Source organism: Talpa occidentalis, unplaced genomic scaffold (genome assembly GCF_014898055.3).
Source record: "Talpa occidentalis isolate TD23 unplaced genomic scaffold, MPIMG_talOcc4v2.1 talOcc4.9, whole genome shotgun sequence".
NCBI classification, from domain to species: Eukaryota; Metazoa; Chordata; class Mammalia; order Eulipotyphla; family Talpidae; genus Talpa; species Talpa occidentalis.
Window position 1 is genome coordinate 33,090,974 of NW_023605305.1, and position 13,523 is coordinate 33,104,496.

The following is a 13,523-nucleotide window of genomic DNA, read 5'->3' on the forward strand; positions in this document are numbered from 1 at the left end:
AACAGAAAAAATAATAAATGAAGGTGGGTCAACTCTACCATTTTAAAGTATTTTGTGAATAAAGTAAAATTACTGGTATTGATAGGGCCAGTCTTTGCATTGGTTTATGGAAGGAATTTATTTTAAATGTTTTTGGAAGTATTAAGTTGTTCAGGAAGGAAACTGCAAATACTTAAATGTAATATGAAACTGAAGTGTAGTAAGAAAGTTACCTTGTCTTTATTATTTATATTTCTTTGCAGTTCCTTAAAAATATGGATATTTCTGTATCATGGGAGATAAGATTTTAAAACAATACTATATAGAGAAAAAACTCTGGACCTTTGTTTCCTAATAAGGAGATTGAATTAGATGTTTTAAAAATCCTTTTTGTATCTAAGATTTAATGATTTTTGAAGATTAAGTTTCTTTCGATTTCTCCATTTTAAAAATTGCAGATTTTAGTATTCCAGTGAAATCTTAAGAAGAGGTTAATGTTACAGAAAAGTCATTTTCAATAGCATTAATGTGTCCCAGCTCTGTCCCTAGGCTTTTATGAGTTCATGAGGTTTTCAAAGTGAGGGACTCTGGGCTCTTAAAATCATGGTTTATCAATATCAGTAGACTGAGGTGGGTAGTGATGATTATCCCAAATTGATAAAGGAAACAGATTACATTGTCCCTGAATGTTAGAGCAGGTGTGGTCTGTGTTTATGACACCTTCATTTTTTGTGTTCTAGGGCTTCTACTGTCTGTCTCCTAATGACCTTGCTGATGTCAGGTTTTGCTACTTTTCAGAACCTTTTTCCCAAATCTTCCTTTGTTGGTAGATTTATACCATTCTTTGGTACTCTTGTGTTTTTCCTTACCACAGTTCCCTTCCCTTAGAACTCCCTCTCCATTCCACCTCCTTTGAAAATGAATACTGAAACTCTGCCTGCCTTTTGTGCTCTCTGAAAGAACCCTTTTGTTCCCTCCATAACTACTTTAGGCAGCACTTTATTTATACCTCTTTTTTTATGCTTTTTTTTTTTCAGCTTTATGTTTTGACATCCCTCACTTTTTATTTAAATATTTTATTTTATATAATTCTTACATCTTTTTTCATCTTTGCGCAATGTATGCATTTTCATTTTGGTTATATTCCCCATACAATTGCACCTCCCCCCTTATTTTGACTCTAGTCCTTCCTTTCCCGCCCCCCCCCACCCCAGTAGTGTGTCTCTGGTTTATAGTTGCTTGTTGATTTTGATTTTTACTTTGTATCGATTAGTCTTTTTCCTGGTCTCTTATTTAGGTTTTCTAAATTCCTGCTATGAGTGAGACCATCTGGTGTTTTTCTTTTTCTTTCTGACTTATTTTGCTGAGCATGATCCCTTCTGGCTCCATCCATGTTGCTGCAAACTGCATGTGTTTATCTTTTTTGATTGCGAGTAATAGTCCATTGTGTATATATACCACATCTTCTTGATCCAGTCATCTATTTTTGGGCATTTGGGTTGCTTCCCAGTAATTCCAAAGGGCACCTGCACCCCTATGTTCATAGCAGCACTTTTTTTTTTTTTTAATATACCTTATTTCTCTCACAAGGTTTTATGATTCATGTTTGTGGCTGCAGTGTCTGTCACTATGTCTTCTATGGAGTAAGATTCAATAAATGATTATAAAAACACAGATAAGGAAACAGAGGTCCAGATCAGGGAATTGACTTGCTTGAAGCTCCTGTTATTTTAATTGCTGCATTTGGACTAAAAAATAATGCTGTGGTTAGGGAAAATGTTACTTTCTGAAACATTTTTTACAACAAACACAAAAATAAGACAGTATAAAGAATGCTAATATTGTCAAATTGTTATAGGGCAACCCCGATATAAAAACGGGTTGCCTGGCTGTGGGTCTTCACCCACATGCTTAAAAGGGACTTATTAATACTCCACTACAGGCACACACAAAAAGGTTAATAAAAGGTTTATTTACAAGGGAAAGGGAATTAAGGAAATGCACAACTCAGGGAGAAAATAGGGAAATAAAGTCTTTAATGCGTCCTACCCAATCAGCTGACCTGGAAACCCAAAGGCACTCTCCGAGCTGTCCGAATGCTGCGAGCTGGCGGAGAGCCAAAATGGGGGATCCCCTCCAAAGCCCACGTGTCTGGCTTTATACCAAACCTGGCTGCTTAACCCCACCCTCAGGTCCCAGCAACCTTCCCTTTGGTGGTGATGGGATTTGGAGTTCCCAGTGTCTTTTGGGTTTGGTGTGGAGTGGGGGGTGGCGTCCACAAAGCCTGTATGGAATTAGCTTTAGGACATCCTTTTCCCCCTAACAATTTAACACTAAAAGCAAGTTTATCTTCAGCTTGTGGCTGTAGGAATGAGGAATCATCCATTGGATTTGATACTGCAATTCACAGCCAGTGCTTGCACCCTCAACTTAACACGCCAAGGCCTGGCCTGGGGAATGCCTGTTCGTCTCTTGTCAGAAGTTACCTGTTTACTTTTCAAGGCTCTGAAAAATTTTCCCCATTATCAGCAGGTAATTTGAATTGACTACTTGACTATGCTTTTTACTTTGGACAAATAAATGAATAATATATGTTATTTAGATCTGATTCCTCATCTTACCTGAAAGAGAAAGAGAATAAGAGAGGCAATAGATAAAACTTCATGTACATTATAGCAATGAGCAATAAGGTTTACATTTTTGTTTTTTCAAACTAGTTCAAACTAGTTACTGGTGGCGCAAGGGGTTAAGCACCGTACTGTGAAGTTATCCAAAAGCCTCTGCAGCATGAATTCAATCCCCTGGCCAGCCAGGGAGCAACCCATATGGTGAAGCAGACCTCTCCTGTCTCGCCTGCTACTCCCCTCAGCAGTGTATTTCAGTCAGTCTGCCTGTTCTGTTCCCTACTCTGTGTCTGGTGAATCTTCTCACCCCCTGCATCTCTGGCCTGTACCCCAACTTTTGTATGCATAAATAAATAAATCTTTAAAAAAAAAAAAAAACTTCTGCTACACTTTGGTATGTCCTCAAAGACTTAACATTATAAATCTATAAGACTTATATATGTGGGCCTCCCTGGTGGCGCAATGGTTGAGCGCTGGGTTGCAAAGCTGCCCGCAGCCTCTGCGGCACTGGTTCAATCCCCAGCTGCTTCCCAGCCACCGGAGGAGGGTCCCACATGGCACGCAGACCTCTCCTGCTGCCCGCTGCTCCCCTCAGCAGTGTACTTCGGTCCTTCTGCCTGCTCTGCTCCCCACTCTGGCTCTGGTGAATTCTCTCACCCTCCCGCGCTTCTGACTGTACCCAGTGCATGTATAAACAAACAAACAAACAAATAAATAAATAAATAAAAACATGCCTCTATTAAAAAAAAAAAAAAAGACTTAAATATGTGAAAACTATATTGAATTGAATAATAGATATAAATACAAAAGCTAAAACTTTAACTCTCCTAGAAAAAAAATAGGCTTAAATATTTGGGACATCAGATTAGGCAAAGGTTTCTTAAGATGCAAAAAAGCACACAAAATAAAATTAAAAAATACTAAGTTAAAATTCATCAAAATGAAAATCTGCTCACAAGGAAGAGCATTAAAAAATGAAAAAAGGTAGGGGCCTCCCTTGTTCCCAGGGGTTAAGTCTCAGGACTACCACCACAATGGCCCTCCATAGTGAAGGGGCCTGAGTTCAATCCCCAGCCAGGGAGCAAACCCATATGGTGCAGTAGACCTCTCCTTTGTTACCTGCTGCTCCCCTTAGCAGTGTATTTCAGTGAATCCACCTGTTCTACTCTGTCTCTGGTGAGTCCTCTCACCCCCCTGCACCTCTGGCCTATACCCCAGTTCTTCTGCATAAAAATAAATAAGACAAACAAAAAAAAAAATGAAAAAGGTAAACCACATACTGGGGAAAATATTCATTTTATATATATGACAAAGAGCTTTTATCCAGACTATCCACTTTTAACTCAATAACCTACACCAAATAAACCAAGTTCGTAAAAAAAAAATTGAACAGATAATGTCTCCAAAGAAGATATTCAGATGATGAATACACGAAAAGATGTTCAGGATCTTTAATCCTCAGGGAAATGCAAATTAAAACTACCATGCTAGGGGCCTCCCTGGTGGCTCAAGGGGTTAAACATAGCACTATGAAGTTATCCGGAAGCCTCTGGGGCACGACTTCGATCCCCAGCCGGCCAGGGAGCAACCCACATGGCATAGCAGACCTCTCCTGACTCGCCCGCTGCTCTCCTCAGCAGTGGTTTTCAGTCAATCTGCCTGTTCTGTTCCCCACTCTGTCTCTGGTGAATCCTTTCACCTTCCTGCACCTCTGGCCTGTACCCCAATTCTTATGGGCATAAATAAATCTTTAAAAAAAAAAACACCATGCTAGTGTATTTCAGTGGATTCACCTGTTCTGCTCCCCATTATATCTGGTGAATCCTTTCACACCCCACACCTCTGGCCTACACCTCATTCTTGTATGCATAAATAAATAAAATGAATCTTAAAAAAAAAAGTTAGACCTACCTTTCGTACTACCCAGTCATTCCACTCCTAGGTAGTTACCAAAGAGAACCTAAAGCATATATCCATATAGACTTATACAGGAATGTTCATACTATTTTTATTTATAGTCCCCCAAAATTGATAGCATATCAAATGTCCAGCAATAGGTAAATAGATAAATTGTATATTCATATAAGAAAATACTATTTGGCAATGAAAAGGCGTTATGTACTGATACATGAAGCATAGGTGAAACTCCAAAGCATATGCTGAGTAAAATAATCCAAACCCCAAAAAAGTAGATACTGTATGATTCCATTTATGTGAAAAAAAAATTCTATAAATGCCTAGCTTTCTGAGGCTGATTTTGACACAATGGGACTCTTTTGAGTAATGGAAAGACATTTTATTTCGTTTCTGGTGATAGTTATGTGGGTTTATACATTTGTCTATGTAATTGAAATGTGTACTTAAAATGAGAATTGATTTTTTTTTTTGAGGTAACGTTCATTTACAACACTATGTTTTGGGAATACAGGTTCCTTCAAATGTATACTAATGCACCACATCCACCACCAAACTACCCATAAGCCCTCCATCAGAGTCCACTGAAACCCCTCTACTATTGCTCTACCTCCAAACCTCCTGTGAATTGATTTTTTTTTTAATTAAATGAGGTTGGAAATATAGCACAATAATGATCTTTCTTTTTTTTTTTTTTAAATAGAGGCATGTTTTATTTATTTGTTTGTTTGTTTGTTTGTTTTGCTTATACATGCACTGGGTACAGTCAGAAGCGCGGGAGGGTGAGAGAATTCACCAGAGCCAGAGCAGGGAGCAGAGCAGGCAGAAGGACCGAAGTACACTGCTGAGGGGAGCAGCGGGCGGCAGGAGAGGTCTGCGTGCCATGTGGGACCCTCCTCCGGTGGCCGGGGAGCAGCCGGGGATCGAACCGGCGCTGCAGAGGCTGCGGGCAGCTTCACAACCCAGCGCTCAACCGCTGCGCCACCGGGGAGGCCCACAATAATGATCTTTCTTCATTAAAAAAAAAATCTGCATTTTCTTTCTCTTGAAAAGTTGGAAGAGTCTTCCCAATTTAGCCTTAATTCCTGCATGGCAATCAACACTGAACTCAGTAGTAATTGCCCTATAACAGGCCATGAATTCTCTAGTTTGCCATAATCCCTACCAGGGCCTTATTGTTTCACTCAGACCTTTTCACTTGTCTGTTACTGCCCCTGCCTCTTACACTTACTTCATGCTGGCTACACATTGCCTTCCAAAGAGAAGCTATATTTTTCTATTCCAATACCTTTCTCAGGAGGCATTCTTTCAGACCCCAAAAATCTTAGGGAGAAAAGTAGAAACACTATCAGTTAGTTATGAGATCTAGTAATTCAGGAGATGGGCCAGGATTCAGGTATTGATTTGGGCTGACAGGCCACTCTGGATCCTTCTGGAGTTTAGGGGGAAGAGACCCTTTTTTGCCCTCCCCCCCCCCCAAAAAAGAAGAGACTTCTTTAGGCAAAGGTGAATGTGACAGTTTATTAGATGAAATGAACTTGGAGAGGGGCAGGTATAGTATAAATTATTGCTCATCTAAACTCATTGGTAGCACCTTCAACTGCTTTGAAGAACCTTTGTTTAATATAAAGTATACATTTGCTCAAAAATATTTTTCTTTATTTCTTAAAAGTTACAGAAGAATTGTCTTCTCTCCTTAACCAATTCCAGGATTCTTGTGGATGTTCCATTTGACAGGCAAGTGTAAAACTTGGTCATCTGATTATGGAGTGTTGATCAGTGTTACTCTAAGCATTATTTTTGTTTATTAGCTTAGCAAGAGTCTGATTAAGGCTGGGATAAGGTGTTTGGGGTAAATGCTCTGTTGTGCCTTTTTCACAGTGAGGTTATTGGAAGTACCCTACTTACAAATATTGTTTCCCAAAGTGTGATTACTCTTTAGAGCAGGTAGGTGGTGAGAACATGGGCTCCAGATAGTCAAACATACTTGGATTTGAGTTCTAGTCCTTTCATTATTTTTATACGTTTCCTCACTTGTAAGATAGTGACTCTATTGAGGAATAGATGGGATAATGCCTAACTTAAGTACAGGCTCTTCCTAATATTAGTCATTCTTTTTGTTGTTATTTCATCGGTAGTACTTTTTGCAAATCATCATCCCAGAATCTAGAGGGATTTCTCTTAAGTCCTTTGTAATCTCCCAGATTCATGAGTTCAGAAACATTTATAATAGTTACTGACAATAGCTTAAAAAGTAAGCCCAGACACATCAACAAAGCCTCTGGTTTGTGGCTGCAGTGATATAGGCTATGCCACACAAATTGAATTGAAATGTGTACTTAAAATGTATTTTAAAAATACAATATAAAGGTGGTCCTCCTCATTTTAAAAAAAATTCTGTTATTTCCACCTTCTCTTTCAAACTTGGAAAATCTGTCAATTCAGTCTTCACTTCTGCAAGGCAATCTTTAGTAGGAGCTGAATAACAACTGCCCTTATTACAGGGCATTTTAGCTGTGCCATTTAATAAAATGCTGTGGCATATTAGCACTGTCTACCATTCTTACTACTCTTTCTTAGAGAACTTCTTTCCAATTTCAGACCTGTTATAGTGGAAGCTGAATATTTTAAAAATTAGTGTCTTTCCTATATCTTTGCATCTTTCTTTGAATCCCATGCATTTTGATCTCATTCTTATCTGCATGTTCTCTGTTCCTCTTCTGATCACTTCTTTTTGCCAAATGCTTTGGGTTTTCATAATTGACCTTCAGAAGTCCAAGGCTGAGTGATTTCTTCTCTCCTCAAGTACAGTTTCACAGACTTTATTGTGAAAAAAAAAAAAAATAACTGCTTTTCAGGTTAGATGCTGCCAAGTTTGTCATGAGGTGGCTCTGTAAACATGAAAACCCCAAGATGCAAACAATGGCAGTGAGCATCATCTCTATTCTGGCTTTGCAGGTATGTGACTGCTAAAACAAGACTGTTCTCCCTTGTCTGATGGAGCGCTAGTATCTCAATTCTGACTTTTTGTTTGCTTATAGCTCTCACCTGCACAAACTGCACAACTTAAAGACCTTTTCATGGCAGTCAAGGTAAGTTGTTGCTTTTAAATAACCTTTTTTAAATCAAAGAAATTTATGAACATTGTTTGAAAAAAGCATTAAAATCATTTTAGAAAAGGCCTGTAAAAGGAAAAATCTGTAGTCCTGCTCCCCAATTGAAATTCCTCTCTATTCTTATTGCTATTTCTTCTGATATATACCTACACATTTCTAATTAAAATGCCAATAACTGCAATGCCTTGATTTACCAGTTTAGATGTTACCTGGTGGTTCTGATGCTATGGTAAATAAACACTTTACTCACCTACATAAGTCTGTACAAATTTACCTTCTCTCCAAGCCCCAACAAATTTATGTCACAATTTTTAATAGGCCAGTAATCAAAATTTACATTATGGCTGTACTAACATTGCTCCACTAAAAAAATGTGCATCATTGCTTTATTTTAGAATTCTCTTATTTTGAGATGAGACATGAACCATCTTTTTTTCTTTAAAGAATCATTTATATTTGCCATGAGCTATCTTTTTATGGCCTTTGTATATTTTTTGTCTTTTTCCCCCTAATTTATAGGACTTCATTAAGGAAATGAAACTTTGGCAGTATGAGATGCGCATATTTTCCCCCAGCTAATTTTTTTACTCTATTAATGGCATTTTCTGCCATGAGTGATTTTTTTTTTTTTTTAATTTTTGCGATTGAATGTACCCTTTTCCTTTATACCTTAGGATTGATTGCATGCTATTGAAAGTATTTCTTTCCCATCTCCATGGAATATTTTTTCAATCTTAATTTTTTTTTTCTTTCAGTGTATAAATGTTTGATTTTTTTTTTTTTAAATGTAGAGCAAGTACTGAAACTAACATGAAGGGAAGAAGAATAACATTATATTTCTCAGAGAAACAGTTTTAGATGGTAGTACCAAAAGTTTAGGCTTTATTTTTTTTTTAAGATTATTTATGCATACAGGAACTGGGTTACAAGCCAGAGGTCTGGGGGTGCTGAGGGAGTTGAGAGGATTCACCAGAGATAGAGTGGGAAACAGAACAGGCAGATGACTGAAATACACGGCTGAGGGAAGCAGCAGGCGAGACAGGAGAGATCTGCTGCACCACATGAGTCAGCTCCTTAGCCTGATAGCTTCATAGATCTGGGACTTACCCCTTGCGCCACCAGAGAGGCCCCCAAATGTTTAAGCTTTAGATGGAGACAAGCCAGGCTCAGCCACTTATTGGCCATATGACCTTAGATAATTTTCTTCTGCTGTGCCTCACAGTCCTCATCTGTAAAACTGGCATCATATGAAAAATAGGCCTCTGTTAGAGGAGTAATATTTCACTTATTTTGAGTATCATTAAGAAATATGTAAAGGGCCTCCCTGGTGGCGCAAGAGATTAATTCTCAGCACTGTGGAGCTATAAGCAGCCACTGCAGCATGAGTTCGATCCCCGGCCAGGGAGCTACCCACATGGAGCCGCAGCCCTCTCCTGTCTCGCCCGCTGCTCCTCTCAGCAGTGTATTTCAGTCAGTCCACCTGTTCTGCTCCCCACTCTGTTTCTGGTGAATCCTCTCACCCCCTGCACTTCTGCCTGCACCACCCAGCTCTTGTATGTATAAATAAGTAAAATAGATCTTTAAAAAAAAAATATGTAAAGCATCTAGCCATGGACCTCGCCAAAGTCTTTGTTCCTAACAGGATCATGCTTACTTCCCCTGCTACTTCCCTTGCCTGTTGCCATTCACCCCATTGACCATCTTAGATGATTGCTACTAGTTTCTGCTGCTCTTAAAGTGTTTTCTTTGCTCTCACAGCTTTATTTTTGTGATTTCACTCTCTCGATACATTCTCTCCTGACTGGGTAAAATATTTGAGGTGATCTCATTCCTCCTCAGAACACATTCTTTCTTGTTTAGTGCCATTATATTTTGTGTGTCTGTTCATTTGCTGTCTTTTTCCTCTTACATGACAGTCTAATATTTTTGAAAGAAAGTACAAGTATGAGGTTAGCTTGTTTCCAAAACTATTCTGATCTGAAATGGTATGTTGGAATCTCTATTAGAGCAAGCCAATGATTTCTTCAAGCTGTTAGAACATACGGTTTTAATTACAGAACTGCTCCGTAGTCTAGACATGTTTTTCCCTCTCTTACTTTTTGATTAACTGGGTTATCTTTTTCTTCTGGTCTTAGTTTACATATTACCTTTGTGTGGAGGCTTCCCTCTCCAATCTTTTCTAAAGTAAACTCTTAGGCTTTTATGTGTTTCCTTCAGAGCATTTACCAACACTTAAAATTATTTTACTTAGTCAAGAAAGACCAAGTATTTAAAAAATCTGGGTCTCTTACCCGAATGAATGCCTGGCTTTCAGGAGGTGTTGATAAAACATTCTCAATAAATGAATAATAGAATAGCTGCTGTGGTCTTCATTATGAGGTTTATTAACAAGCACCACCACAAGACTACATGCTTGTTAAAGTTTAGTTTTATTCATTATATCCTCAGTAAAAACCCTCGGAAATAGGTATAACTCATTTTATAGGGAGAAAATGGGATCACAAAGCTATTGAGAGGTAGAATTTGAGTTCAGAACCCAGGTTTGACTCTAAAGCTTTTCTTATTATTGCTATCTTTAAAGTGGAATGTGTGTTACTGGGGCATCTAACTCTCCCTGTCTCTTTGGTTTCTAGGAACTTCTAGCTATAGTAAAACAGAAGACTACAGAGAATTTAGATGATGTCACTTTCTTGTTTACTTTGAAAGCCCTTTGGAATCTTACAGATGAGTCTCCAACTGCCTGCAAGCACTTTATTGAAAATCAAGGATTGCCAGTCTTCATTCAGGTTTTGGAGGTGGGAATACAAGATTGAGATTACGTGTAATTTTCTTCATTACGTGTAATTTCTTCATTACGTGTAATTCTTAATTACGTGTAATTTCTTCTACATTACAATGTAATTTTCTTCATGTTAAGGTAACCTGTATTTTCTTTTGACAGACTTTTTCAGAATCAGCAATCCAAAGCAAAGTACTTGGTCTTTTGGTAAGGTCTATTATTTTGAGTTAAATGTAATTGGTTTTATTTTTTATATTTAAAGAGCAGGTTTATTAGAAAAGGGATAGAACAGTAAAAGACACTTGCATAGACACAAGCGGGCAGGAAGAGCTGCCCCGAAAGGGACAAATTTTCTTTCTTTCTTTTTTTTTTTTTAAAAGATTTATTTATTTATTTATTTATACAAGCACTGGGTATAGTCAGAAGCGCAGGAGGGTGAGAGAATTCACCAGAGCCAGAGCGGAGAGTAGAACAGGCAGAGTGATGAAGTACACTGCTGAGGGGAGCAGCGGGCCGCAGGAGAGGTCTGTGCGCCATGTGGGACCCTCGCCCTGCGGTCAGGGAGCAGCCGGGGATCGAACCGGCGCTGCAGAGGCTGCCGGCAGCTTTGCAACCCAGCGCTCTACCGCTGCGCCACCAGGGAGGCCCCAGGGACAAATTTTCTAAGAGAGGCCTGCATGGTTGCAGGCGGGCACCCTTGAGGAGAGCTGCCTCCGCTGAGGGAGGTCAGTGAGGAGAAGTCCCGGCATGGCATAGGTCACGGGCAGGCAGGAAGGCTGCTACCCTGCAGAGGGAGGGAGTTGGTGAAAAGAAGCACCTGCATAGTCAACAGATGGGCAGACAGAGTGCTGCCTAAATGTAATGAATTTTAAAAATAAGAAAACTAACACATAGCACCTACTATATGCCAGGCACTTTTGTAAGTAATGTACGCCTATTAACTCTTTTAATCTTCACATCCCTATAAAGTGAATACCACTATGTGTCAGTCATCTATTGCTGATTATCAAGGGGGTTAAGATTATGGTGTTAGGCTAAATGGAGGAAGTGGAGGAGGGTGGGACTAAGTGTTCTGTGTATATCTGAGCTGAGCAGTGGAGAGGAAAAAGAGCCAGTTCCTGATTTTTCCCTCCCTTGCTATCCCTGATACTTTTTGCCCTCTCTGCCCTGTAGAACAACATAGCTGAGGTGAGAGAACTCTCTTCCACTCTGATGACTGACAGTGTGGTCACGCATATCAGCAGTTTGCTCCATAGCAAAGAAATAGAAGTCAGCTATTTTGCTGCAGGCATCATAGCCCACCTGACATCAGACAGGCAGCCCTGGCTATCCCGTGACCTGCAGAGGAGTGCCCTTCTCCAGGATCTGGTACATGAATCTTTCTTTGTTACAGAACCCAGAGTAATGACTTCTTACAGAAAATGTATTTTTTTAGAGTTTACTTATTTATACATAAAGAACTAAGATGTAGGCCAGAGGTGCAGAGGGTGAGAGGATTCACCAGTGACCGAGTGGGGAGCAGAACAGGTGGATTTACTGAAATACACTGCTGAGGGGAGCAGTGAGCGAGACAGGAGAGGTCTGCTGCACCATGTGGGTTAGCTCCCTGGCTGGGAATTGAACTCATGAGGCAGTGACTGGCAATAGCTTGACAGTGCTGAGACTTAACTCCTGCGCCACTTGGGAGTCCCAGAAAATGTATTTTTCTAGGTCATAAAGGTTTTAGAAATATGTGTTCATTGAAGAAAAAGGGAAACACACAGAAAAATATAAAGAAAACACTATCGTTCATACCCTACTACCCAAAGAGAGCTTCTATTAACATTTTGTTGCATTCCTTCTGATGTTTTTTTTTTATAAAAATTATACATGCAAATAGTTGTTATAGATGGCTTGTTCGAATTTCCTTTCCTACTGTCAGCTCTTTCTGAAGCCATTTCTTTTGGTATTTACCTGCATATCTCTGAACATCATGTTACTACTACTACTTGACTTTGCAGTTTGTACATTGTCTATTGAGTCTTTTTCCCACTCTGGAAGATGAAAGCTCTTTTCCTCATGTCCTCATGCACATACCCTTCCTTATATTTCTAAGTATAAATCTTTCAGTACATTCGGATACATTCTGTCTACTTCAGCTTCTCAGAGACTTCTTTTCCCTGCTTTTTTGGTATATATGTTATACTGTCTGTCAGAATTCTAAAATCATCATTCTATTGTCTTTTATATCTTTGTATCACTGAAAAGTTTGTACTCTGTATTTTTTGAGACTTGAAGCTCTTTGCCCTCAGTGTTTGCAAATCTCTGTGATATGCCTTGATAAAGGTTTGTTGACTTCTATTTTATTGGCTACTTAATTGCCCTAGAAGCTCATTTTCTTCTTCATTTTCTTATAAGGTGAGAGGATTCACCAGAGGCAGAGTGGGGAGCAGAGCAGGCAGATCTACTGAAATACACTGCTGAGGGGAGCAGTGGGCGAGACAGGAGAGGTCTGCTGTGCCATGTGGGTCAGCTCCCTGGCCTGGGATCGACTTGTGCTGCAGTGGCTGCCGATAGCTTCATAATGCTAAGACTTAATCTCTTGCACCACCAGGGAGGCCTATATCCTTACCTATTTTTAAAATATCTTTTTCAAAAAGACAAATTTGCAAACTGACCATAGATCTGAGGCACACAGCAAGAGGGGTCAAAACAGGGAAAGAACCAAGGTTCACTGGTGATATGGTGGTGGGAGGACTTTGGGGACTACCTGAGGGGAGAGACCAATTACTGTACAAAAATGAACGGTATAAGAAAACACATTAAAAAAATGCCTATCTTTTTCAACTTCCACTCCCATTGGGATTTGCATTTCTGCTATTTTTAATTTCCAAAAACTCTTTTCTTGTTCTCTGAGTGCTCTTTTTTTATGTAAAATCTAATTCTTTTTTAGGGCTGCTACATACATACCTATTAATTCTTTTTAGGTATTAATGATAGTTTGTAACTTTTTAAAAGATAGTTATTTTTATTAGAAGAACTGGAGTATAGGCCAGAGATGCAGGGGGTGAGAGGATTCACCAGAGAAAGAGTGGGGAGCAGAACAGGTGGATTTATTGAAATACACTGCTA

General features: G+C 39.3%; 1 protein-coding gene across 4 annotated transcripts in view; it reads left to right on the forward strand.

Annotated features, from left to right (window-relative positions):
- The window catches only part of ZYG11A (zyg-11 family member A, cell cycle regulator), a 36,510-nt gene that overhangs the window by 16,498 nt on the left and 6,489 nt on the right, over positions 1-13,523 (forward strand). For all 4 annotated transcript variants that reach the window (XM_037499717.2, XM_037499719.2, XM_037499716.2 and 1 more), the window contains 7 exons: positions 2,335-2,511; positions 6,190-6,254; positions 7,376-7,475; positions 7,559-7,609; positions 10,267-10,428; positions 10,575-10,619; positions 11,586-11,780. In XM_037499717.2, the coding sequence (XP_037355614.1) occupies positions 2,335-2,511; positions 6,190-6,254; positions 7,376-7,475; positions 7,559-7,609; positions 10,267-10,428; positions 10,575-10,619; positions 11,586-11,780 (795 nt within the window). The remainder of the gene's footprint in view (positions 1-2,334; positions 2,512-6,189; positions 6,255-7,375; positions 7,476-7,558; positions 7,610-10,266; positions 10,429-10,574; positions 10,620-11,585; positions 11,781-13,523) is intronic.